The 26,156-nt window shown below is 47.8% G+C and overlaps 1 protein-coding gene across 4 annotated transcripts in view; it reads left to right on the top strand.

Annotated features, from left to right (window-relative positions):
- The window catches only part of C5H6orf89 (chromosome 5 C6orf89 homolog), a 38,698-nt gene that overhangs the window by 10,237 nt on the left and 2,305 nt on the right, over positions 1-26,156 (top strand). For 3 of the 4 annotated variants that reach the window (XM_070074136.1, XM_070074137.1, XM_070074135.1), the window contains 6 exons: positions 827-1,034; positions 1,481-1,694; positions 19,044-19,198; positions 19,297-19,436; positions 20,456-20,585; positions 24,587-24,710. In XM_070074136.1, the coding sequence (XP_069930237.1) occupies positions 827-1,034; positions 1,481-1,694; positions 19,044-19,198; positions 19,297-19,436; positions 20,456-20,585; positions 24,587-24,710 (971 nt within the window). The remainder of the gene's footprint in view (positions 1-826; positions 1,035-1,480; positions 1,695-19,043; positions 19,199-19,296; positions 19,437-20,455; positions 20,586-24,586; positions 24,711-26,156) is intronic. The other variant, XM_070074138.1, reaches the window with a different exon arrangement.

Here is a 26,156-nt window from a genome sequence, read left to right as displayed (position 1 = left end):
AGCCGGGATAGAATGAGGGCATCTTAACCAGCATTCCCAACTACTAGGCTAAACAAATAGGTGACCCAGCACAAATACTTTTTGAAAAGAGTTAGTATTTATTTTCATTTTCCAAATGGTCCTTTTGCCACTTTAGTTCTTACCTGTTATTTTGTGGCCACTATGAAACACTCTGAAAAACTATGAGAATATGAATTTAATTCTGAAATTAGTTCTAGATCTTAGATCTTTTAGGTATATAAAATATAAAATACCCCTCCTAGTCTAAAGTTGCACTTGTGGGAAAGCATGAGGACAGCAAGCTGTATGATCTGAGAAACTCCCGTGCCGTGGTTTTTGTGTTGTGTAAAATCTCTGTTCTCCAGGAGCGAAGCTTACCAGCGTGTTCTCAAAGTAAATCTCACCTTTGGTGACCGTTCCTCCTCTTGTGTTGCTGAAAGGTCTGTCTGGTGTAGTTGGAAGGAAATAATTTGCCAGCAGCACTGCTCACATTCCACCCCTTATTCTGAATGACCAGCAGCGGTTTCGGGAGTGTGGCTGGGTGCCTTCAGTGCTTCGGAGATCCAGCAGGGACGCGCTGGAGACAGCGCCCTCAGAGGGCTGGGAACGACGCGCTCTGTCGGCTCCTCCCAGCCGCCACTCAGAGCCTGGAAAGGCTTGTGCCACAGCAGCTTCACGTGTCTCACTGTATTTGAGTGTTCTAGTACCGTAACCGTGGGTCCTTCCCCGCAGGTGGCCCAGAGCACTGTTTCAAAAGAAGAAGCTTTGAGGAAGATGTACTTTCAAGAATCCGTCTTTCTTTTCACACGTATTTTCTTTCTCTCAGGGATTTTGTATTCGAAGACATGGATCTTGCTGCCAATGAGCTCAGCATTTATGACAAACTTGCAGAGACTGTTGACTTGGTGAGACAGACAGGCCATCAGTGTGGCATGTCTGAGAAGGCAATAGAAAAATTTATCAGACAGCTGCTGGAAAAGAATGAACCTCAGAGGGGGCCGCCCCAGTATCCTCTCCTTATAGCTGTGTATAAGGTAAAAATGTGCTGTGACTCGCTTAGGCAGAGTGCAGACTCTTCGTTGTGTTCCTTCCAGATGTTACTCTTGACTGATTCCACCATTTGAGCCTTGGTTTGTCTATCAATAGATTGGCCGTATTACCTTGTGTTCCTGGGACATTTGACTATATTGTTGACTGTCATAGATGAAAGCTGTGTGCATATGATTACACTGTCTTTTTGTGTACTTTTTTAAAAAGCGTGGGACAGAGCCCCTGACTGCATGAGAGAACCTTAGTGAGCTTTGTGGTCCTGATAGTTCTCAGAGCTTTCGGGAAGTGAATGTAAACAGCTCATTTATGAAAATGGATTGGAACTTAAGGCACATCCAAAATAGCAGAAGAGGCCTGTGTGTTTTTCTTGGCGTTAAGGTATTTTGTTTGCTGGTACTGTTATTAATTCCTTTCCTGTCTTTTGTTGTAGGTCCTTGTAACCCTGGGATTAATCTTGCTCACTGCCTACTTTGTGATTCAGCCTTTTAGCGCATTAGCACCTGAACCGGTGCTTTCCGGAACTCACACCTGGCGCTCACTCATCCATCACATTCGGCTGATGTCCTTACCCATTACCAAGAAGTACATGCCCGAAAATAAGGGCGTTCCTCTGCGTGGGGGAGATGAAGACAGAGCCTTTCCAGGTAGAATGCAATGTTCGCTGTGTGTGAGATCGTGTTCTTGACACAGGCTGCGACTGAAAAGGAAATCCTGTTTCTGTCTGCTGAGAGATGCCCTCCCTAATGTGCCTTATTTAATTCAGCCCCTACTAAAACTCTATGGGATGGGTTTTATTGGCCCCATTTTGCAGGTTGAGAAACTAAGGCTGAGAGAGATTAGGAAAGTTGCCAGAGAAACACATCTGGTAGAGCCAAAAGCACAGACTCTGCTTCCACAGCACACATAGTGGGGATGAGTGTGTTTGCACATAAGAAGGGTTTCACTGTGCCTTGTTCTGTCCTTTTCTCTTGTGACTCCTTTCTATCCTGGATATTTAATGCGTAGCTGCTCACTTATTGAAAGCATCTGAGCCCAGCTTGCTTTTAACCAGATCCTTTAGTAGTCTTTAGCCTATTGGATGAGGCTTTTGTCCAGGTCTATCCCACTCTCCCTGTTTAGTCTTTCTCTCTGTCGTGGTTCACTTAATTTGGTGCTGGAAAGTGTATCAGTTTTACCTAGTAATTTGAATTTAGCAAACACTTAAGTTTGTTAACAGTGTGTCTTTGGCAGCTTAGGAGGTCTAGCCTGACAAGTCATTTGAAGTGTTTCCTTTTGAGACTAGTTTAACGTCTGGTAAGACTTGAACTTTACTTTTTGAGAGGGAATAGAGGGATATGTTATGAGGATTTTATTTTTTGGCAATAGTTACCTTTCTGTACAGAGGAATGTGTATATTAATATCAAAGATGGGTTGCGAAAGTTTTTCTGTAATGATGTTCTGAAATCTTGAAAATCCAAGGTAACTTTTAGGAAATGAGTCTTCAGAAAAAAAGTCCAGGTTTGGGGGCAGGTGTTTGGCACAGTGGTTAAGACACCACTTGGGATGCCTGGTTCCTTGTCAGCATGCCTGGGTTCATGTCCTAGGTCTGCTTCCAGTTCCAGCTTTCTGCTGATGCTAATCCTGGGAGGCGGCAGCTGATGGCTCAAGTACTTGGGTTTCTGCCACCCATGTGGGAGACCTGGATTGATTCTGACTTTGGTCTGGCCTGGCCCCAGGAAGCTAGAATAGGGAGTGGGGCTGGACCTGAATCTAGGCACTCTAAGTGGTAGCCTAACTGCTGTGCCAAACACCTGTCCCTAGTTAGTTTTTAGATTACAGATGTAACTTCCTTGTATTTACTGAGACGGTTGATGAAGTGTCATGCACAGAACTCAAGAAATGCAGTTTCCCACTCCTCTCTGGCAGGACCAGAACATGTGGTGGAAAGAGCCAGAGAAGTGTGTTAGCCAGCTCAGACACAGCATTCTGCTGTCCTGACAGTCTTTCCCTCGCAGCCTCCCTGGAGGCAACTTCCGTTCCATGGCACATGGGGTGAAGTAAACAGGACCCGGGGGATGCCATTTACTTTCTTTGTGCTGTCCTATAAGGTAACTCTTCACAGAAACGTGGGGTGGTCGCTGGCCCTGATTGCTCTTTTTCCAAGTCATACTTTCCAAATTGAGGAACCACCGGTGTCTTGTCAGCAGGCCAGCTTGCTTGGTCTACTTCATATTAATTTTGCCTTGCAGATGGAAATCAAATGAGTCCTTGGAGCTCAGTCCTCAGGAGAGAGCCTTGGAAGGGTGTGGTTTGATTTAGTTCATGAATGTTGTTGATTCTGTGAAAGTGCTGTTCTTACTTGTAAATGCGAATGTCGATGCGCCGTATTTTCCTATGTGTGATGATTCTGGGAAGCTGTAGATATGTTAGTACACTAACAGCATTTTGCATAGCATCTGGAAAGAATGCACCATGGTATAAGATGAATAGAAAAACATGGGGCCGGCGCCGCAGCTCACTAGGCTAATACTCCGCCTTGCAGTGCAGGGACACCGGGTTCTAGTCCCAGTCGAGGCACCGGATTCTGTCCCGGTTGCCCCTCTTCCAGGCCAGCTCTCTGCTGTGGCCAGGGAGTGCAGTGGAGGATGGCCCAAGTGCTTGGGCCCTGCACCCCATAGGAAACCAGGAGAAGCACCTGGCTCCTGCCATCAGATCACTGCGGTGCGCTGGCCGCAGCGCGCCAGCCGCGGTGGCCATTGGAGGGTGAACCAACGGCAAAGGAAGACCTTTCTCTCTGTCTCTCTCTCATTGTCCACTCTGCCTGTCAAAAAGAAAAGAAAAGAAAAACATGGAGGAGATTAGGTGCAAGAGGCAAGAGGTGGAAACCTCTGGGGCTATAACAGGGCAGGAGAAGTAAAGAAGATATAGCATTGCTAATGTCCTGGTACCAAAAAATGGTTGCCTTCAAGTTAGGCTAACAGCAGTACCTTTAAGGTAAATGCTGGGGGTTGGGGGGTGGTGCCTCTGGTTCTCCAGAGGAAGCCCCACAGACCCGTGGTTTCCTGGTGCCAGCCTGTGTGAGGCCCCTAGGGTCTTTGGGGGGCCTTGGGAATGGAAAGCACCTGGGACCTCAAGGATGTGTTAGAGGCACCACCACTAGGGGGAGATTTTTTTTCCTGACCCCACCCAGGGAACAAAAAGGCGACAGAATTGTGTTTCTTTTTCTGTTGAGGCCTTAGAAAATCCTGCTACTATTTTTTTTTTTTTTTAATGAGGACAATGAGTGACTTTGCAGTGATTTCGTGTAAACATCCTACTCTGTGGCAGAAAAGAAGTAAATAAGCTGACACTTACTTAGTGTTTACTACTTACCAGGTGCCTGACCTGCTCAAAGGGCTCAGTTGATCTTCAGAATGTTCTGTGAGGCAGGTTCAGGTTTTATGCCCATTTAACCGAAGAAGACACTGAGGCACAGTGAGGTTAGGTCACTTGGCCAAGTCCCCAAGTCTAGTAAGTCATGGAGGCAAGATTTGAACCCAGGCATTCTGTCTCCAGAGTCTGCGCTCTCAGCTTCTGGTGTGAGTGGTTTGTAGCTAACTGCTGTACCTGAAGAGCCCAGCTGTAAGTTTGACTTTGGAGTTGTCCACGTTCTCCACCAGGTCCCCAGAATACTTTCTCGGCTCCCTAGTCCCTGAAGAAACAAGGTTCTTTCTGGCTGGTGCTGTATTTCTGAAGAGAATTGTTCTAGGCTGCTGACTTGTTAGAATTTTCCTTGTTGGTCTTCCCCGAGGCATTTAGCCCAGCACATCCTCCAAGTCTGTATCCTCGGGAATGTTTGACTTACGCCTCTTAGTGACCGTAGTGTTCCCATCATCACACTCACATTCTTAGTTCTTTTTCTTCCTCTCTCTCTGATATCTTTATGTCTACTTTGCTCATGCCATCCATTCCCTTGGCTTTTACCATTCCACAGTCTCACTGAGTGTAGAGCTGAAAAGGAAGTTGAGAGTTAATCTAGCATAAGCTTCCAGTTTATAACAGGAAATCAGGGCCAGGGGAGGTGAAGAATTGGGTATCCAGCTAAAAGTGGCAGTCCAGCCCTGAACTCTTGTGTGCTGGCTCTGATTATATTCTCTCCACTGTCCCATGCTATTCCTGCTGTCTGCCCTCAGCCATGCCAGGTTCCAGCATGTTCGGCCAGTTAGTTTGATTACTTCCCTGGTCCTACTGCATATACAGGGAGTTTCTTATGCACAGTGAGAGGGTGGACCTCTGTCCTGTGGCAGGAGCTCTGTGTTGCTGTGGGCCTTCACTGGGGCTGAAGCAGACCCAGCAGCGGCAGGGAGGTTGGGATTAGTGGATCATTCATTGGCTTAGGACTAAGGACCTACCCAGCTTTAAATAGTCCAGGCCTGGATCTGAACATGAAATTCTTGAACCTCACAAAATGCCTTCCTCATCTGCTTACAAAATAAGCATGGCTTCTGTGATGATAACAGCTTGGTCAAGCGCGTCCTCTGGTACTGGGCCGTTTGCTTTATTTTTCACTTCTCAGCTTCACAACAGTCACTAAAGTCGTTTAGACTTTTATGTCCTTTTCCAAGATGAGGAAACTTAATGTGCAAGGGTATTAACTCACTTGAGGAAAGTCTCATATTTAGAGACAAGTTTTTATGCAAGTGAGAATCCATGAAAATAGATGGAGTCTGTGGTTTGGAAATGGCTCAAATGCATTGCCTCCTGGCAGCCAGGCTGTTGGCGAAACGGTTTCTTTGTTTCCTTCCCTCCTTAATGGTGCTCAAAAATGGCTCTAGGTGTGCTACCACCGACGAAGGGGACCCGGCGGAGGCACCTTCACTGTCCAGGCTTTGCCCCTGCCTTGGGCTGGGATGCGAGAAGAGACGCTGTGCAGAGGGAGCCCCTGGAGATTGGCCCGACTCAGCACCAAGCACCTCCCAGAGTGGGTCACCCCGTGCAGGTCACGGGAGCTTTGTTGTGGGTTGGCACAGGCTTGCCTTGGATACATTTCTAATTATAAAAACCTAATGTAAGAAATGAGGAGTTGATATTTATCTCAGCTTCCTTTTTTAGATTTCCGTGTCTACTTGTCTGATTTTTACTCCCCAAGGACTTACTCCTGTTGTTGTCTTGAGAAGTCAGATTTGCTCCCAGCCCCACACCCTCCCTGTTATTGAGAGCCTGCTACGTGGCAGGCAGTGTTCAGAATCCAGCAGTGAGCAAAACAAGCAAGTCTTCTGCTCTTCCAGCACTGGCCTTGTGCCTTTGTTTCTTCTTCCCCCTCCTTTTCACTCAGAGAGAATTTTTTGTCCTCGGAGGAATTTTTTTTTTCCTTATTGCCAGGTTAATATGTGTGTGGAAGGATTTTCCTACTGAGAATTCCAGGATATGTTAGGGTTGTCCACAGTGAACCAGCCCCTAGGCAGCCTCCTGAAGGGTCACATCCACCTACTTTTCTGCAGAGCCCAGCTGGTAGAGAGGGTGGGAGGTTCTAGTTTTCACACCTTGACTTGAGATTTTGTCAGAGACTGGTTTGGACATTTCCCACAGTGTAATGATTCCCCATCCTGGTGAGAATCTGGACTACAGGCCATGAGTTATGCTGAACCGTCAGATGCAGAGTTTCTCTTCTCTGCCACACCTTTTTAATTTTTTAAAGATTTATTTTATTATTTATTTTAAAGAGTTACAGAGAGAGGTAGAAACAGAGAGAGAGGTCTTCCATCTGCTGGTTCACTTCCCAAATGGCCACAACGGCCAGAGCTGCGCTGATCAGGAGTCAGGAGCTTCTTCCAGGTTTCCCACGTGGGTGCAGGGGCCCAAGGACTTGGGCCATCTTCTGCTATCCCAGGCCTTAGCAGAGAGCTGGCTTGGAAGAGGAGCAGCAGGGACTAGAACCAGCACCCACATGGGATGCTGGTACTTCAGGCCAGGGCTTTAACCCACTGCACCACAGCGCCGGCCCCTACCTTTTTAATTTTTATTATTTTAATTTAAAATAGCTGGTATAGGAGGACATCTGGAGTAAAGAAGCCTTGGAAATTAAAAGCTAAGAAGTTACTGTGTAACTGCCACTGGCCTTTCTCTCTGGTGCTGCAGGAAGGGTGGCTAGAAACAGGAGAGCTGGGAGGAAGTGAGAGTTGGTGCCTCGGGTAGTTGGAGAAAGGTTGTGACCTGGGTGGTGTGAGCTGGGCTGGCTGTGCACGGTTGGCTGTTTTCTAGGCTGGGATTTCCCTCACTGTGTGGCATGGTGGCTGCAGCCAGTTGTATAGAGAACATGTCAGACAAAAGCTTTGTAGGCTCATCTGACCACATCTCTGTCCTGCTGGGGATTCTATAGGACGGGGAGGAGGAGCCAGCAACATACGCCCAACCCCTGCCCCCACATGGTTCACTGCCCTCCCATCTTTCAGTCCCTTCCCATCCAATGCAAGCACCCTCTTTATCTATGTTCGTGAGCTCCAGGCTACCGAAGTCAGTGTGGTGTTCCCAAACTCAGATGGATGGAATAGCTAGCCCATTTGAGTGATCATCTTTTTTCTTATCATCTCCCCTCCTCGTCTGCTGGCTACCAGCCTGGTCTGCACGCCCCATCAGGTGCTTTTCAAGAGCCTTCCCTCTGTTCTTAAAAAAAAGAAAAAAATTTTGTTGGAAAAGCAAAGACAGACCGATAGAGATCTCCCATCCACTGATTTGCTTCCCAAATGCCTGAGATGACCTGAGCTGGGCCAGGCCTAACCCAGAGCCAGAAGCTCAGTCTGGGTCTCCCACTTGAGTGGTAGGAACCTGAGCCAACACCTTCTATCTCCCCGGATACATATTGGTGGGAAGCTGGACTGGGAGCAGAGATCAAACCCAGATACTCTGATAAGGGATGCAGGTATCCCAAGTGGCATCCTAACCTGGGTGTCCAGCGCCTGCCCCTTGGCTGTACAGTTTAAAGTTGATATTCCTGGCCTGTTTCATTATCTATGAGGACACTGTCACTGGGAAGATCCATAAAGCACATACACACAAAAGCAACAAAGATGTGTAAGAATTTTGATTTTCTAGAAATAATTTTAATAAAGTAAAAATTTTCCTCTCTGTCCCTCTTACTTCTCTCCCCAAGCAACCACGAGCAACTACTGGTGTACACCTTTATGAATTTGTCCATGTCTGTACAGATAAAAAGGTTAATATGTGTTCTAAGATTTATTTATTTGAAAGGCAGAGGGACAAAGACAGAGACCTCACATCTGCTGGTTTGCTCCTCAGATGTCTGCACAGCTAGGGTTGAGCCAGGCCAAGCCAGGAGCTGGGAACTCAGTCCAGGTCTCCCACGTAGGTGGCAGGGACTCAACTACTTGAGACATGACCGGCTGCCCCAGGGTGCATGTTAGCAAGAAGCTGGAATTGAGAGTTGGAACTGGAACCTCAGCATATGGGATGCAGACATCCCAAGTGGCGACCAGACACCCACCCACCCCAGATTTAATATATGTAAAACAAATTCTTTTCTTGTTCACACACACACAAAAGGACTCATACATATTTTTGGCTGCATACATTTTATTACTTCCTAGGGCTGCTGAAACCAAGTACCACAGGCTAGGTGGCAGAATCTCATTCTCTCACAGTCCTGGAGGCTGGGAGTCTGAAACCAAGGTGTCTGCAGGGCCATCCATGCTCCCCCTTGAAGGTTGTAGGAATCCTTCCTTGCCTCTTCTGGCTGCTTCTGGTTGTCAGCAGTCCCTTGGCTAATGGTAGCATAACTGCTACTCTGCCTACGTCTTCACATGACTCATCTGTCTGTGCATATAGCTTTGTGTATTCTCTTTGAAAGACATCAGATTGGACCTGGGGCCCACTGTGTATCAATATGGCATCATTTTAACTAATTACATCTGCAAAGGTCTGATTCCCAAGTAAAGTCACGTTCTGAGGTTTCATAAAGGACATACATTTTGGGGAGAAACTGTTCAACTCAGTACACAGATTTTGAGGGTTTTTATATTAAGTTCTATACATAGTCCATAATTCAACTGGATTCCAGGCTGCTTGTTTTTTGATGTTAAAATGTACCCTGGGACCATTCATATACATATATATTTATACACTAGTACTATTATTTTTGTGAAATATATTTTTGGAAATAGAATAGTTGGGTCAAAGGACATGCGCATTTCAAATTGTAATAAATACTACCAAATTGTCTTCATACAATTATACTTGCTTACTCTTTGTTTTTAGATAATTTTTGTTTTTTTACATTCCACAGGGGTTTTTATTTTTAAGATTTATTTGATTTATTTGAAAGTCAGAGTTATAGAGAAAGAGGGAGAGTCAGAGAGAAACAGATATTCCATCTGCTGATTCACTCCCTAAATGGTGGCACCTGCCAGGGCTGGTCCAGGCCAAAGCTTCCCACGTGGGTGCAGGGGCCCAAGCACTGGGGCATCTTCTGTTGCTTTCCCAGGCACGTTAGCAAGAACTGGATCAGAAGTGGAGCAGCCAGGATCTGAGCAGCACACATATGGATGCCAAAGTTGCAGGTGGTTAACCCACTGCACCACAGTGCCAACCCCCGACAAGGGTTTTATACCTTTGTTTTATTAATATGTAATAATTAGGGCATACAGTGTGTGTTTCAAGACATTTATACAGCAAGTGCTGATCAAATCATAGTGATTGGCATTTTCCTCTCCATATCATCCAGCTTATACTTTTATTAACAGCATGTGTTGATCATCAACACTGAATGTTATCAGTGTTTTGCCAATTAAAAAAGGGTGTAATTATATATTATTTCAATTTGCATAACCTTGATTTTTGTGGAGTTGAATGACTTCATATGTTTTATTTTTCTGTGAATTACTTATTCACATTCTTCATTAAGGAAATTTTTTTCTTACCAAACAGAAGATCATTCTATAGAGATTAATTTATTGCTTCTTAATATTGGTAAATCTGATTTTCTTTATGACATCTAGGTATGTTTCTTTTTTTATATAATTCTATTTATTTGTTTACTTGAGAGGCAGAGAGAGAGAGAGAGAGAGAGAGAGGGAGGTCTTCCACCCGCTGGTTCACTCCCCTAATTGGCCGCAACAGCCAGAGCTGCGCGGGTCCAAAGCCAGGAGCCAGGAGCTTCTTCCGGGTCTCCCATGCGAGTGCAGGGGTCCAAGGACTTGGGGCATCTTCCACTGCTTTCCCAGGACATAGCAGGGAGCTGGATTGGAAGTGGAGCAGCTGGGACTAGAACCGGCGCCCATATGGGATGCTGGCACTGCAGGCGGCGACTTTACCTGCTACGCCACAGTGCCAGTCCCTAAGTATGTTTCTTACTTAGGAAGTCTTCTTTGCTTCTAAAATCATAAAAATCATCTCCTGTATTTGCCTCTAGTTATTTTTAAAATTTTATCAGTATTTTTATTATTATTTTAAAACTATTTATTTACTTGAGAGAGAACTTCTATCCACTGGTTCACTCCCCAATGCCTGTGGTTTGGCAAAGCCAAAGCCAGGAGCCAGGAACACCACCCAGGTCTCCTGCATGGGTGACAGGAACCCAATTACCTGAGTCATCACAGCTGCTCCCATTGGCAGGAAGCTGGAGCCAGGAATCAAACTCAGGCACACCGGTCAGTGCGGGAGGTGGGCAGACAGGCAGGCGGGCAGGCGGGTGTTATTAACTGCTAGGCTAAGTGCACATTCCTTTTAATTGATAAAGAATTTATTTCAACATAAAGTAATAGTTAGCAAATTTTGTTTTCTTCCAAATAGATCATCACTTATCGCAATGTGATTTGCTAAATCTGTCCATTCTTAACCAAATCAAAGTCTACTTCTATCACAAATTATTCTTGTATACAAAGGTACTTCAAAAAGTTCATTGAGGAGTAGGCGTTTGGCCTAATGGTTAGGGTACCAGTTGGGATGTCCACATTGGAGCACCCAGGGTCAATCCCTGGTTCTGTTTCTCTTTTTTGTTTTTTTGGATGACATTTAAAAAAAAAAAAAAGAATTCACTTATTTGAGAGACAAAGTTAAAGAAGGAAAGAGAGATCTTCCATCTGCTGGTTCACTCCCCAAATAGCCACAATGACCAGTGCTGGGCCAGGCCAAAGCCAGGAGCCAGAAGCTTTTTTCATTTCTCGCATGTGGGTTCAGGAGCCAAAGGACTTAGGCCATCCTCTGCTGCCTTTCCCAGATGCTTCAGGGAGCTAGACTGGAAGCCGAGCAGCCGAGACTTGAATCGGAGCCTACATGGGGTGCCAGCACTGAGATGGCAGCTTAACCTGCTAAGCCACAGCGCTGGCCCCTTATTCTGTCTCTCTCTTTTTTAAAGATTTATTTTATTTATTTAAAAGACAGAGTTACAGAGAGAGGTAGAGACAGAGAGAGAGGTCTTCCATCCTCTGGTTCACTCCCCAAATGGCCACAATGGCCGGAGCTGCGCTGATCCGAAACCAGGAGCCAGGAGCTTCTTCTGGATCTCCCATGTAGGTGCAAGGGCCCAAGGACTTGGACCATCTTCTGCTATCTCAGGCCACAGCAGAGAGCTGGATCAGAAGAGGAGCAGCCGGGACTGCAACCGGTGCCCATATGGGATGCCAGCACTTCAGGCCAGGGCTTTAACCCGCTGTACCACAGTGCCGGCCCCTGTTCTGTCTCTTGATTCCAGCTTCTTGCCACTATGGAACTTGGAGGGCAGTAGTGATAGTTTATGTAATGGATCGCTGCCACTCATATGGGAGGCCTGGATTGAGTTCCAGCTCCCAGCTTTGACCTGTCCCAGCCTGCAGCTATTACAGGGATTTGTCAAGCCCATCAGTAGATGGGAACTCATTCTCTGTGTTTCTCTATCTGCATGTCTCTCTGCCTCTCAAGAAAGAAAAAAGAATGTGGAAAGATAAAATTAAGAGATAAGTTTAGGAGCTAGCACTGTGGATCAGCGGGTTAAAGCCCCAGCCTGCAGCAATGCCATCCCATATGGGTGCTTGTTTGAATCCTGGCTGCTCCACTTCCGATCTGGCTCCCTGCTGATGGCCTGGGAAAAGTAGCAGAGGATGGCCAAAGTACTTGGGCCCCTGCACTTTTAAAGTTGTTTAAGTTTATTTGTTTTTGTTTATTTGAAAAGCAGAACAACAGAAAGAGTGAGACAGAGATCTTCCATCTGCTGGTTCACTCCCCAGATACCTACAACAGCCGGCCCTGGGTTAGGCCAAAGCCAAGAGCCAGGAACTCCACTAAGTCTGCTGTGTAGCTGGAAGGGACTCAAGCAGTTGAGCCATCATCTCATGCCTCCTAGGCTCAGTGGCAGGAAGCTGGATTGGAAGTGGAGGCAGGACTCAAATTCAGTCACTCTGATAAGAGAGGCAGGTGTCCCAGGCAGCGGCTCAGGCTGCTGTGCCACAATGCCTGCTTGAACTTTTTGCAGGCCCCATGTAGTTGTTCTATATAGAGGAAGTATATAGGATATAGCCCCCTATATGAGAACATACAGTCAATTTCATAGTGTGTTCTGTAAAGTCCCAAGAACCCTGAATCAGAGAATATTGAATCATTGACCTTAGGGAAATGTAGTGAGTGTTAAGTTTCTTCAGACCTCTGCCAGAACATTTTCATCAAGCCATCAGTATACAACTTTGTTTTATATGTTTCTACGTAAGCATGATCTTATTTAATATGTTGTCAACTCATCACCATTAAACCCACAGTCAATGCCAGTATAACTCATGCCTATATAAAGCACATATGTTTTTTCTTGGAGGCACATCACAGCCATTATTTTTTTTTTTTTAAAGTTTGAAGGATAGAGTGTCAGAGAGCTTTCATTTGCTGGTTCTCTCCCCAGATGCCTGCAGCAGCCAAGACTGGGCCAGACCAAAGCTAGGAGCCAGGAATTCCATCGGGTCTCCTTCACGGGTGACAGTGGGAATCATCTGCTGCCTCTCAGGGTGTGCATTAGCAGGAAGCTGTATGAGAAGTGGTGGCAGGACTGACACTCAGACACTTCTGAGTGCCATAAAGCCTGCCCCATCACAGCCTTCTTGCACTAAGGAGCACTAGACAGTACTTGAGGACTATGTTTGGATGCTTTTTTAAAAAAACAAAAACAAAAACAAAAAATATTTTCTAGAGGAATTTTGAGTTCACAGCATAATTGAGCAGGGAGAGTACAGAAAGTCCTCATATATTCCCTTTCCTCACACATGTATAACCTCCCTTGGGGACCATTTTAAACAGCAGAGTCTCCAACAAAAAGCACAAAAATGTGGCACTTCATAGGTGAAAGGGATGCTTGTTTACAGTATAAGACTCAAGTCAGAAAGGCAGAGCAGTGCCTTGTCCCACCTGCCTCCCTGCCCTGCACCATGGGGATCGACTTTGGAGTCACCAGTGAGCTTCAGGGAATAGGCAAAGTTGCAGCTAGGAAGCCATGAAGAAATAATGAGAAATGGCTGTGTACTGTTTTAGTTATGGTGGGTTCATAGAATGTGTCAGTATCTGAAGAAGCAAGTCCCTCATTTATTTTTTGAGAATTTATTAGTTACAACTGTTAAAATTCAAAAATGGAAAGAGAAACTAATTAAAAATGGGCAAAGGATTTGGTAGACATTTAGGAAGATACAGAGACATGTGCTCATGGGAAGAAGCTCAGTGTCCTTATCGATCAGGGAAATGCAAATGCAAACCACCAGTGCTGCTTACGTCCATGAGAACGGCTCTAATGCAAACTACAGACAGTAACAAGCACTGGCGGTGGCACGGAGAAACGTGCCCACACCCATTGCTTATGAAGTGTGAGACAGCGTAACTTCTTTGAAAGACAGCTTGGCAGTCCTCAGAAAGTTAAACATTAGGGTTATCATGTTAGCTAGTTATTTCCACTCCTGGGTATATACCCTAGAGACCTGAGAACATGAGTCCACACAGATTGTTCATAGGAACATTATTCATAGTCACCCACAGTGGTGACAGCCCAACTGCCCATTAGCTGAGAGTGAGTAAACTAATATGGTATTAATATATATATTATGGTGTATATATACATATATGGTATGAATATATATATTATGTAATGTGGTATGAATATATATTCATATATATATATGGAATATTAGTAGTAAGGAAGGAGAGGTTAGTGATAGCTACTATAACAGGCATGAGCCTTGGAAACATCATGCTTAAAGCCAGGCACAAACAGCCCCATACTGTATGACTCCACTTAGGTGAATTATCTGAATGGTCAAACCCATAGAGACCAAGAACAGGTTAGTGATTGCTTAGGGCTAGAGGGAAAGGGCTCAGAATTGGGAATTACTGCTAATGGGTATGGAATTTCTTCTGGAGTTGACGAAAGTAATCTCAAAATTAGATAGTGGTGATGGTTGACCACTGAAAATAGTAGAATCCACTGAGTTGCACATTAAGTGGGTGAATTTTATTATGTGAATTATAATAAAACAAAAAAAATTTTTTTTTTTGACAGGCAGAGTGGACAGTGAGAGAGAGAGACAGAGAGAAGGGTCTTCCTTTGCCGTTGGTTCACCCTCCAATGGCCGCCACGGCCGGCATGCTGCGGCCGGCGCACCACGCTGCCGATGGCAGGAGCCAGGTGCTTCTCCTGGTCTCCCATGGGGTGCAGGGCCCAAGTACTTGGGCCATCCTCCACTGCACTCCTGGGTCACAGCAGAGAGCTGGCCTGGAAGAGGGGCAACCAGGACAGAATCCGGAGCCCCAACCGGGACTAGAACCCGGTGTGCTGGCGCCGCAAGGCTGAGGATTAGCCTAGTGAGCCATGGCGCCAGCCTAAAAAAATTTTTTTTACAAATTTACTTATTTGTTTGAAAGGTTAAGTGACAAAGAGAGACAGGTATCTTCCAATTGTCTTCCTCAGTTGTCTGCATTAGCTAGGCTAGACCAAAGCCAGAACCAAGGAAACCTATCTGGGTCTCCCATGTGGGTGGCAGGGACCCAAGTACTTAGGACATCATTCACTGCCTCCCAGGTGCATTAAGCAGGAAGCTGGATTAGAAGCGCAGAGTAGCTGGGACTTGAACCAGGCACTGTGATATAGGCACAGGTGTCCCGAGCAGTAGCTTAACCCACTGGGATATAATGGCTGCCCATAGAGCTGTTTTCTAAAAATGTGTTGTCTGTGTAGGGAAAGCAAAGTGATACTCTTTGCCTCCAGTCCTGCTGTCCTCCTGCCCAGCGTAGAGACAGGCTTAGGCTGTTAGCAGCCCAGGGGCGGTGTGGGGTGAAGGTCTTCAGGTCATAATTTGCTCAGAGCCTGTGGTGTAAGGCTCTTACTATATTCTTTACCTGTTCCTGGGCCTGAGGGGAGTGTCCTATACAGATTTTTTTTTTTTTTTTTTTTTTTTTTTTTTTTTGACAGAGTGGACAGTGAGAGAGAGAGACAGAAAGACAGGTCTTCCTTTGCCGTTGGTTCACCCTCCAATGGCCGCCGCGGCGCATTGCGCTGATCCGAAGGCAGGAGCCAGGTGCTTCTCCTGGTCTCCCATGCGGGTGCAGGGCCCAAGACTTGGGCCATCCTCCACTGCACTCCCTGGCCACAGCAGAGAGCTGGCCTGGAAGAGGGGCAAGCGGGACAGAATCCGGCACCCCGATCGGGACTAGAACCCAGAGTGCCGGCGCCACAAGGCGGAGGAGGATTAGCCTATTGAGCCGCGGCGCCGGCTTCCTGTACAGATTTTAATTAGTGACCATACTTTGTAATTTATTTATATTATCCGTGGTGCCATGGGCAGAGAGGGGGTTATTGCCTATTGCTGTTCCACACATTTACTCTTCTAGATGAGCTTTAAAATCCAGTTGTTGGGGTTGGTGCTGTGGTGTAGTGGGCTAAGCCTCCACCTGTGGCACCAGAAATCCCATAAGGGTGCCAGTTCAAGACCTGGCTGCTCCTCTTTTGATCCAGCTCTCTGCTGCGGCCTGGGAAGGCAGTGGAAGATGGCCCAAGTGCTTGGGCCCCCACACCCGTGTGGGAGACCTGGAGGAGGCTCCTGGCTCCTGGCTTCAGATCGGCTCAGCTCCGGCTGGGAAGTGAACCAGCAGATGGAAAACCTTTCTCTCTGTCTCTCCCTCTGCCTGTCTGTAACTCTGCCTCTCAAATAAATAAATTAAATCTTAAAAAAAAAATCCAGTTGTCACAGCCCCACCCTATCCCTGCCTTCACTAATAAGAAACCCTAGGTGATTCCAAGTTGCATTAAATTTATATACATGGTTTTGGGGACATTTGACATCTTTAAATTTGGTCTTTCCATCCAAGAGCATAGTGTGCTACATTTCTTTATTCTTTTGGTTCTTATTTTCTATCCTTCAGTAAATTTTTACATTTTTACAGTTCTTGTTAAATTTATTACTACTTATTCTGAGCGAGATGATTTTCTACTCCAGTTTCTAACTTGTGTGTAGCTAGTAAAGTAAGAAAGCTATTGAGGTTTACATATCTAGACCTCTGTCTCTTGTGTTCTGCCGCCTTGTCCAGTCCTTTTTGGTATTAGCACACTTTCACTGTGCTTCTCAGACTTTCAGGGACCGCGAGGCTCAGGGCGTTCTGAGTTTCTAAGATGTCCTGTCTTTGCTCTCCTTTTTGTTCTTGACCTCCCTTCACTGGGTCAGCTTCCTGTACCTGATCTTCAAGGCATCTCTACCTGAAAACCCCAAGAATATCTGTAGCTCAAAATAAATTAGAATGAAATAAATCACAATTAAAATAATCTCCTTCCTCGTCGGTTTCAAAGTTGTTTGCTCCCCAATTCTGAAGCACCTCTGTGCAAATTAGAGGAAGGTCCCTCTTTCTCCTGACACTTCACTCTCCACTCTTGGGTAAATGTCGTAATTAACTGTTGTATTGGAATGTGGCACGTGACTAGAAAAATGCTGTACCACATCTAGAGCTCCAATGTGTTCCATGTGCGTGCTGCCAAGATGTGAGGCTCCTGGGCAGCGTCAGCCCCAGAAACACGCCCAGCAGTGCTGCCCATGGCTACAGAGTCATTGTCACTGCTTCTGGAAGCCAGCCCTTCCCATGCAAGCCCACTGCCCCAGTTTAGACTTACTATATTTCATTTCTCATTATAGTACAAACCCCCCCCCCCCAAAAAAAAAGGGACAGAGTAAATTACTGAAATATATGAGGCTTCCTCTTCCCAGCGTCACCCTTCTAGGGTGCCCTTGTCACAGCCTAGAGTAATCTTCCTGGAACGTCGGCACACCCCTGCTCAAAAGCCTGTGAGGTTTCTTCGTTCTGCTGTCAGCAGAGTCAGACGTGTTCATGCCCCGGAAGCCCTCGTGGCAGTCTCTCTGCCCCCGCCCTCCCCGCCGCTCAGCGCCCACCCCCGTGCCTGGCACCCCTCTGCTCCTCCTGCTGCACTCTGGCCCCACAGGAACTTCCGTCAGCCCTTTCAGTTCATTCATCTGTCAGACGAGGATAGCGATGCTCCCGCAGTAATTACGTGGTGAAAATTCAGTGTGTGAAAACGATCGGAATCAGGCCTGGCCCTGTGTGCATTAGCTCCCTCTCCCCTTCCCCTTCCCTCCCAGCTGCTTTGGAAACTGAAATGCTGTATAATTGCAGCCTTCTAGGATTGATTATGGGTCAGTGTATGTATGTATGTTACCCAGAGCTCTTGTACTTTGGCAAGAACTCATCGTATTTGACCCCTCATAAGAAACACTTGAGAATACTCCAGAAGGGAAAAGAATGTGTAGCCGCGTGGCCCCAACAGGTGGCCCAGGAGAGCTGTTGGCTGCCCCTGGATGCTGTTGATGCTGTTGTCCTCTGGATGACAGTCTGCTGAGGCTGAGATTGGCTAGGAGGGTAGGTGGCAGCTACTGCAGGAACACCTGGGGAAGCGTCCTGGGGAGAAGAGCCGAGAACACACATGGTCCTTCCCCAGTGAGCATCTCAGTGCCCCACGACCACAGCGTTCAAGAAAAGGAAGATAGTGTTTACCAACTACTGGAGAAAGTGATTTGTGGTGAAGAGTCGGTTTCCAAGTGTGTTTGAAGAAGTGACTTCATTTCAGCCACGTTTGGTTGCCTGTTGTCATCTGTCCTAGGCCCTCCTGACTGGTTTCCATTGGGTTTAATCAGAACCATCTTGTGAAACATTTGGATTCAAGTTCAAGTTTAAAACAAACACATTTGAGAGAACACAGATGAAATCCAGAATGAAACAGAAAGTCAACAGGAAGTAATCAAGAACATACACAGGATAGTGTTGGCGGAAAGGAACCCAGAAACTGGGAGAGGTGTATGGAAACAGGGTCCACTCCAAGCAGGGCCCGAGCAGGGAAAGCCATCGGGGAGCTGGCACTCACATCTCACCCATGTGTGCTCCTTCCTCGGGGGTGGAAACCGTGGCCAGTAGCTCCGCCCCCTTCGTGGCTGTGATGAGCACTGTCTTTTGGGCAGATGTGTTTACTTTGTTCCAAGAATGGCCCCCAAAGGTCCTGTCTGCCCTCTCCATACTTGTTGGTGTTCTTTTCTCACTCTTCCTTCCCAGAGTCACCCTGGCCCCCACTTGTTCCTGTGAACCGAGGTCCAGGCACACAGCCAGAGTGTGTGAGAAGATGTGCTCAGTGATGGGGACCAGTCTTTCCATCGGCCCCGCCCCACGTGCTGTCGCCAGTTCAGATTCACATGTGTGGGCCCCGGGGTCAAGAGCCTTGAGAAATGCATTGCTGAATGTTTCTTGCAACTGTTACACTTTTGTTGATTGATTTAGGGAAGACACACATGTTAAAAGGTACTTTCTAAAGCAAAGAAAGGCACACTGAAAGAAACGCTTGTCTGTTTTAGCCCTGTCCTGTGGGCCCTGGGCCCCACAGAGGCCCCTGCCGGGCGTGCCCCTGTTCAGAGCCTCCAGTGCTGTGTTGTGATGCCTTTCCTGGCTGCTGTCACTGCCGCTCGGGGCTGCTGGGTTTACCAGCTGTGCGCTGCCTCTGTCCACTTTCCCACATGTCCTCCTCCCTCAGACTTGGACCCTTGGTGGACAAACAGCTGCAAGCAGAATGAGTCGGATCCCGTCCCTGCCAACTGCACCGGCTGTGCCCAGAAGTTACCCCTCCAGGTGGTGCTCCTGGGAGACACCCCACAGAAATTTGAGCGCCTCCACCCTCTGGTGATCAAGGTAAGCAGAAGCCTGACACCCCCCCCCCCCCATCAATCCCTGGGTTTCTAAGAAGTAACTGTGTTGCCTTGTGCTGCTGTGTTTTCTGCCTCCCCAAGACAGGACAGCCCCTGTCCTCTGAAGAGATCCAGCACTTCCTATGCAAATACCCTGAAGCCGCGGAAGGCTTCACCGAAGGCTTTCTCACCAAGTGGTGGCGCTGCTTCCCAGAGCGGTGGTTCCCATTCCCTTACCCCTGGTGAGTACGAAAACGGGTGACAGCTGGCCCGAGACCCCCCACATGCCCAGCACGGGAAGCACAGCGCGATGCGCCTGCAGTCAGCGAGAGGCGCTCCCTGAGGAACGCTGGAGAAGGTGTGTCAGAAGTGGGAGCATCGAGCCTGCATGTGTGCGTGGCATCTGTGTTACGTAAAATGCATCTGGAGCACAGAGGGCTGAGGAGAGCGCCGAGAAAGCGAAGACCACAGTCCCGGCCTGCTTGTGCCGGCGGTATGCCTGGGCGCGCGTGCGCCTCGCTTATTGGTGACACGCATAGCCCTGGGAAGTAGGAGTTACCATTGTCATTTTTAAGATCAGAAATATAGGAATCAGAGAGGTTAAGTAACTTGGCCAAGGTCAGCCAGCCAGGATTAGAACCCGGCATGGTTTTCTTCCTGAGCCCTACATCTTCTAACATCTTCTCATCCAACAGGAAAGGGGAAGCCACCGTCCATCTTAGAACCATTCCAGAGAGAACTAGCATGGCCCTTTCGGGCTTTTTGTTGATAGCTTTGTCATGCTTCCACCTTTCGATAAATGTGCCACTTATTTACCTGACAGAATGGCCACTTTGACAAGCCAGTCAGGCTTTCCCCCACAGAGCGCTGTGCTTCAGAAAGGTCGTACTTCTGTGCCCTCCTCCTCTGCCCACCCGCCCCCACCCCGCCCCATCTGCTGTTACTTGGGCCTCTTTTCCAAGACAATGAATAGCCTGCCTCTGTCCTTCCTCTATATGTTGTTTTAGCTGGACTCTATAAACACCCACCCACACACACACATGGTGGCTGCAGGCTTTGTGCGAGTGCGCAGTATTGCAAGTTAGAATTCATTGCCTTGGCCTGACTCTTCTTCCTGAACCCAGACCTTAAGACATCCTGCTGCTGTTCCCCTTCGCGACCCACCGCCCACAGCGCCCCCACCCTTGCTTAGCCCTATTAGTCATGGAGAGAGGCTGGCTCGCCTAGTGAGTGACTTTTCTTTGTTTTAAACTTTTAACAGGAGAAGACCACTGAACAGATCGCAAATTTTACATGAGCTTTTGCCTGTTTTCAACCACCTGCCATTTCCAAAAGATGCCTCCCTAAAAAAGTGCTTTCTTCTTCACCCAGAACCTGTTACGGGGAGTAAGGTAGGGAATTTTGAGAGAATTTAGAGCTAGAATTTTCCTCACGTGGAGGCTAGACTAATACTATAATTAAGGATGAATTGAAGGCCGACGCCGCAGCTCACTAGGCTAATCCTCTGCCTGCGGTGCCGGTACCCCAGGTTCTAGTCCCGGTTGGGGCGCTGGATTCTGTCCCAGTTGCTCCTCTTCCAGTCCAGCTCTCTGCTGTGGCCCAGGAAGGCAGTGGAGGATGGCCCAGGTCCTTGGGCCCTGCACCCGCATCGGAGACCAGGAGGAAGCACTTGGCTCCTGGCTTCGGATCAGCATAGCGTGCCAGCCATAGTGGCCATCTGGGGGGGTGAACCAATGGAAGGAAGACCTTTCTCTCTGTCTCTGTCTCTGTCTCTCTCTCTCTCTCTCTCACTAACTCTGCCTGTCAAAAAAAAAAAAAAAAAAAAAGGATGAATTAAGGAAACAACGGCATAATCTAAGGTCTCTCCTCCCGTGGCTAGCCAGAAGACCTGCCACAGCCACCCTGTGAGGAAGCTGTGTTTCTAGCAAGTCTCCTGACCTTGCAGATCTGGGGGCAAGCTACTTTTCTCTGATCAAGGAAGTAGAATCCTGGGACTTGAGGTAGAGCCAGTCTGCCTTCGCTACCTCAGGCCAGAAAGTAGACAGCGGGTAAACAAGCAGTGCGTAAATGAATAGCACAGCTTCCAAGCCCCAGAGAAAGTCAGTGATTCACCCAAGGTCAAAGAGCAAGTTAGCCAGGAGGCTCCCCTCAGCCTCCCCACTGTGACAACTGGATAACCTGCAGAAGGCGGGGGCCTTGGGAGGAGTGCAGCCCTTTCCTACCCCGCCGCCGCCTGAGCCCTCTATCTCGCTAGGCCCTGGAGGGAACCAGGAGGCTGCTCCCGAGTCGGGGTCCGACTTGCTCCCTCGTTGGGCCTCTTTCCTGAAGAAGGTTTTTGAGTATGGACAGGTTTGGAAGAATTGAAAAACATGAATTTCCCTTTGTAAAAAAATTAAAATTTCCCAAACTGTGACTCCCCTACCAACTCTGGGTTGTAGTGTCAGCCTCCTGATACTATTATTTGGCTCCAGATTTGCTGAATTGTGTTAAAGGAATTTACAAGTCATAAAAACAGTCATTCTGTCTAGAAGTAATAACTCTGTCTGCCAGCAGTGGGGTGGAGGTGCTGGGCTCTTGCCTCAGACTTTAAAGACCTTTATCCTGCTGTCTCTGGCTAGAACACAACCCCCTAATATGATTTCATCTTGATGAATATGATATAAATTCTGGGCAAGGGCGTTTCTCTTTATCTCGATTTTCCTGCTTGAAGACTCAAGTTCATTTTACCCATCTGCTTAACAGCAGGGAGCCCAGCCAAAGGAGTAGATGCAGAGTTCCACAGATGCTTATCAAAGGCATCTTGCTGTGTTCTCCAGGGTGTTTTGGGAAGGGGAGTGGCCCAAACAGGCACAAGTCCTGAGAGTCTGGTCTCTCAGAGCACTTGTTTCCCCGCCCTGGCCCCAGTGCTCCTTGCCCCTGGCCTTGTTACCCCACCCTGTTGTCCATGGCCCTGGGCCCTGGGCCCTGGTAAGTTCACATGTCTGGCCTCAGCCTTGGGATAGGAAGGCATGGAGTTGGGATCCAGCCAGCTCGGCGGCACCTGGGGAAGGCGAGGTGAGGGTGCCAAAGCCCAGTGCATGTGCTCCCAGTGGGGCCGAGGCCTGGCCCATGCCCTCCTGCTGTCTGGTTCTTTCCACCTTGGGAGAGGGGGTTCATCATCCTGCCCCCACTCAGGCCATGTGAAAGGAGGATACTTCTACTTTTTTGAGGTTTTCTAGGATTTTTGTCGAGACTGTACATATCAGGGCTCTGCCAGTACTAGTACCTGTCAGCTGTAGGCCAGCTCCCGGCGCCAGGCCCCCAGCCTGCCACTGCAGTAGCTCGTGAATGTGTTGCCGTGGAATCAGAATCATGGTCGTGCTTGGGGACAGGGAAGATGTGGCCCAAACCCGAGGCCCTGAAAGGTAAACACACAATCAGATGTGGCCCGGGAAGTCAGATTTCTGACTCAGCCCCGTTTCCTGTGGATTTCCCTGAAGGACAGGAGCTCGGAGGAGGAGAGGGGAGGGGAAGCCCACGGGTCTGAAGAAAAGGTGGGGGCAGAAGTCCGAGCTTCTCTCTTTAAAGCTCTCCCTTTGCTTCTGTTCCCTGCTGTGTCCCAGCCTCATCCCAGAGTTCACAGCCCCTTGCCTGTTACACAGCAGGTTGCACTGACGCCTGTTGTTGGCGGTAGTATGCGCTCAGAAGTGCAGCGGTTACCTGAGAAGGTACATAGCCTGGCTGTGTCCTAGTATTCAAAATCAGAGGCCAGTCTTGCTGCCATTTGTTTCTGTCTTTCTTTTAAAACATATCCTTTTAAAAATCTTTGACATTCCTCTTGAAAAGGTTTTTAAAAGATCTTGATTTTATTTGTTTATAAGACAGAGAAAGAGAATCTTCCATCCACTGTTTCACTCCCCAAATACCCACAATAGCCAGGGTTGACCAAAACCAGGAGCTTAGAACTCAGTCCAGATCTGCCCTGTGAGTGGCAGGGATCCAAGTACTTGAGCATATTAGCAGGAAGCTAGAGTCCAAAGTGGAACCAGGCCTTGAACTCAGGTACGCTGATGCAGGATGCAGGCATCCCAACTGCTGCTGCCTTTTTTTTTTTTTTTCCCCCACAGGCAGAGATAGAGAGAGACAGAGAGAAACGTCTTCCTTTTTTCCATTGGTTCACCCCCCAAATGGCCGCTACGGCTGGCACACTATGCCAATCTGAAGCCAGAAACCAGGTGCTTCCTCCTGGTCTCTGATGCGGGTGCAGGGCCCAAGGACCTGGGCCATCCTCCACTGCCTTCCCGGGTCACAGCAGAGAGCTGGACTGGAAGAGGAGCAACTAGGACAGAATCTGGTGCCCCAACCGGGACTAGAACCCGGTGTGCTGGCACCGCAGGCAGAGGATTAGCCAAGTGATTCGTGGCGCCAGCCCAACTGCTTCTTAATCATTGTACCAAACACATGTCCCTTAATTAAAAGAAAAGCAAGAAGCCTGGTTTTTAGCAGACACGTAGCCTATCTGCTCACCTTGATCTTGCCAAATAGTGCAAACTTGAGCTTGCTGCTTTGCAATTCTTATCAGGACCCTGGTAGAAAGAAATAACACTCTATAGAAGAATGCTCAAAGGGTATGCAGACCATCTACTTACCTAAAGCAATCTGGAACAAGCCAGACCCTCAGAAGATTATATACTCAAACCACCATGTGTTGAATTCTCTTTGAGCAGAACTTGAATTGCAGTGAGGGGAGGCGTTGTGGCACAGTGGGTTAAGCCCCTGCCTGGAATGCCTGCAGCCCACCTCCACCTCTCCTTCTGATCCAGCTTCCTGCTGATGCACCTGAGAGGCAGCAGATGATGGCTCAAGAACTGAGTCCTTGCCATCCATGTAGGAGACCCAGTTGGAGTTCCTGGCTTATGGCTTCAGCCTGGCTCAGCCCTAGCTATTGTGGGCATTTGTGGGGTGAACCAGCTGATAGAAAATCTCTTTCTCCTGCTTTCTGTCATTCTGCCTTTTAAATAAATAAAAATCTTAAAATTTCTTTAAATTACACTTAGACCTCTTATTATAACTTTGGCCCACTCTGAAGCTCAGCTAGAAATAGTTGCAACTTGTGGAGCGTAGGTGGGCTGTGCTCTGAGGCTGTTTTTGAGGGCACTGCACACTGAATCACAGAGTGTCGCATTAGGAGAACAAGTAGAAGAGATGTGGCCATAGTCTCAGCGCTGGACCTGCCAGCATAGGAGAAACTAGCATATTTTCATTTTTTGGATGTAATTGTGAATGTTGTTATTGGTTCTATTTTTCTTTTGGCTTAGGCTGCTAGGAAACTCAGATCCATACATGTGAAGGTTTTTCCCAGATTTTGTTTTGCTTTCTTTTTATTCCTTTTCCTTCCTATTTTTCCCTCCAGATGCACCGGATGCACGACCTGTTTACCATCGGCAGCGGGGAGGCCATGTTGCAGCTCATCCCTCCCTTCCAGTGCCGAAGACACTGTCAGTCCGTGGCCATGCCAGTAGAACCAGGGGATATCGGTACGTAAGGCCCCAGGAGGGCAGTCAGCCATGGGACCATTACACACACTCACACACGTACACATGCACACACACACGCACGCACACAGATATATCTCTATCTCCATATGTATATATATGAAAGGCAGAGTTACAGATAGAGGGAGAGAGATCGTTCATCTGCTGGCTCACTCCCCAAGTGGCTGCAATGGCTGGGGCTGGGCCAGGCCAAAGCCAGGAGCCAGGAACTCCATCTGGGTCTCCCGCCTGGGTGGCAGGGGCCCAAGTATTGGGCCATCTTCTGTTGCGTTTCCAGGCTCATTAGCAGGGAGCTGAATTGGAAATGAAGCAACAGGACCCGAACTGGTGCTCAGATAGGATGCTGGCATCACAGGTGGTGGCTTAACCTACTTCACCACAACACAGGCCCTGGGATCATTTTAGTTTTCAATTCAGAAAGTATTCTCAAAGTAGCCTTCTCTTATTAACACAGGCATTGTTCATACTGAGAGATGGAACAGTAATGAGGAAATGTGGCAGAGAAAACCATCATGTACATGCACCATTCAGAACACCCACGTCTGTTGGTCATAGAAGCTGGTGTTCGGAAGGAATTCTGGGAAATACTTGACGAATCCCTCATTCTACAGATGAGAGATGAGGAGGCTGAGCCCCAGAGAGGGAAGCAGCCATCCCAAGGCCCCACTGTCAGGCAGGGCATCAGGTCTAAGTGTGTGCTTGAGCACAGGCCAGGGGAGGGACAGTGCAAGATGAGAGGAAACCTTTCGTGTGCCCGTTTCCCAGAAGAGGCAGTGCAAAGCAGTAAGTACGAGCAGCAGTCACACAGGAAACCAGAGCCAGGCCATAGATTCCTGTTGGTGACTCACCCAGACTCTGGCTCCATGTTTTCCCACCTGTGACTCGTCCTGTGCCTTATTTCCTAAAAATGTGTTCCAAAGAAATAGGTTTGCCGCAGCTGCTGTCAGCAGCAGTCAGTTTGACAGCAGGTTTTCTTGGCAGAAGCGTGTTCTTGTCAGTCAACCAGCGTCACCACTGACCTCCTGGTTCTTCCTGCCTCACAAAGCCGTGGCAAGGCCTGGAGTCCCGGTAGAGCCCGGACGGGTTTTCCAATAGATGGCTTTTAGTTTGATTCATTCAGAAGACCCCCAGATCCCTAGAAACTTTGACCTCAACCGGGGATAGGGAGCAGACAGCAAACTACAACCAGGCTGTCATCCAAGTTACGTAACTTTTATTTCAGTTTAGGAATGGAAATAAAAATAATGCAAAGATTAAGTATTCACCAGTAATGGAGTGCAGCTGGCCTGGCCCTTGGGAAACTCCTCCAAAAAAGTGGATTCTTGTGTTGGACAATGTTCTAAACCTGTTTTCTTGCATTGGAGTGACCCTTACATGAGGGATGACTATTGCAACACTCTGTCCGATATGTTGGGTTTGCCGTGTGTG

The sequence above is a fragment of the Oryctolagus cuniculus genome, chromosome 5 (assembly GCF_964237555.1).
Source record: "Oryctolagus cuniculus chromosome 5, mOryCun1.1, whole genome shotgun sequence".
NCBI classification, from domain to species: domain Eukaryota; kingdom Metazoa; phylum Chordata; class Mammalia; order Lagomorpha; family Leporidae; genus Oryctolagus; species Oryctolagus cuniculus.
The sequence above is the reverse complement of the archived record's forward strand: the minus strand, read 5'-3'. Positions and strand labels throughout refer to the sequence as shown.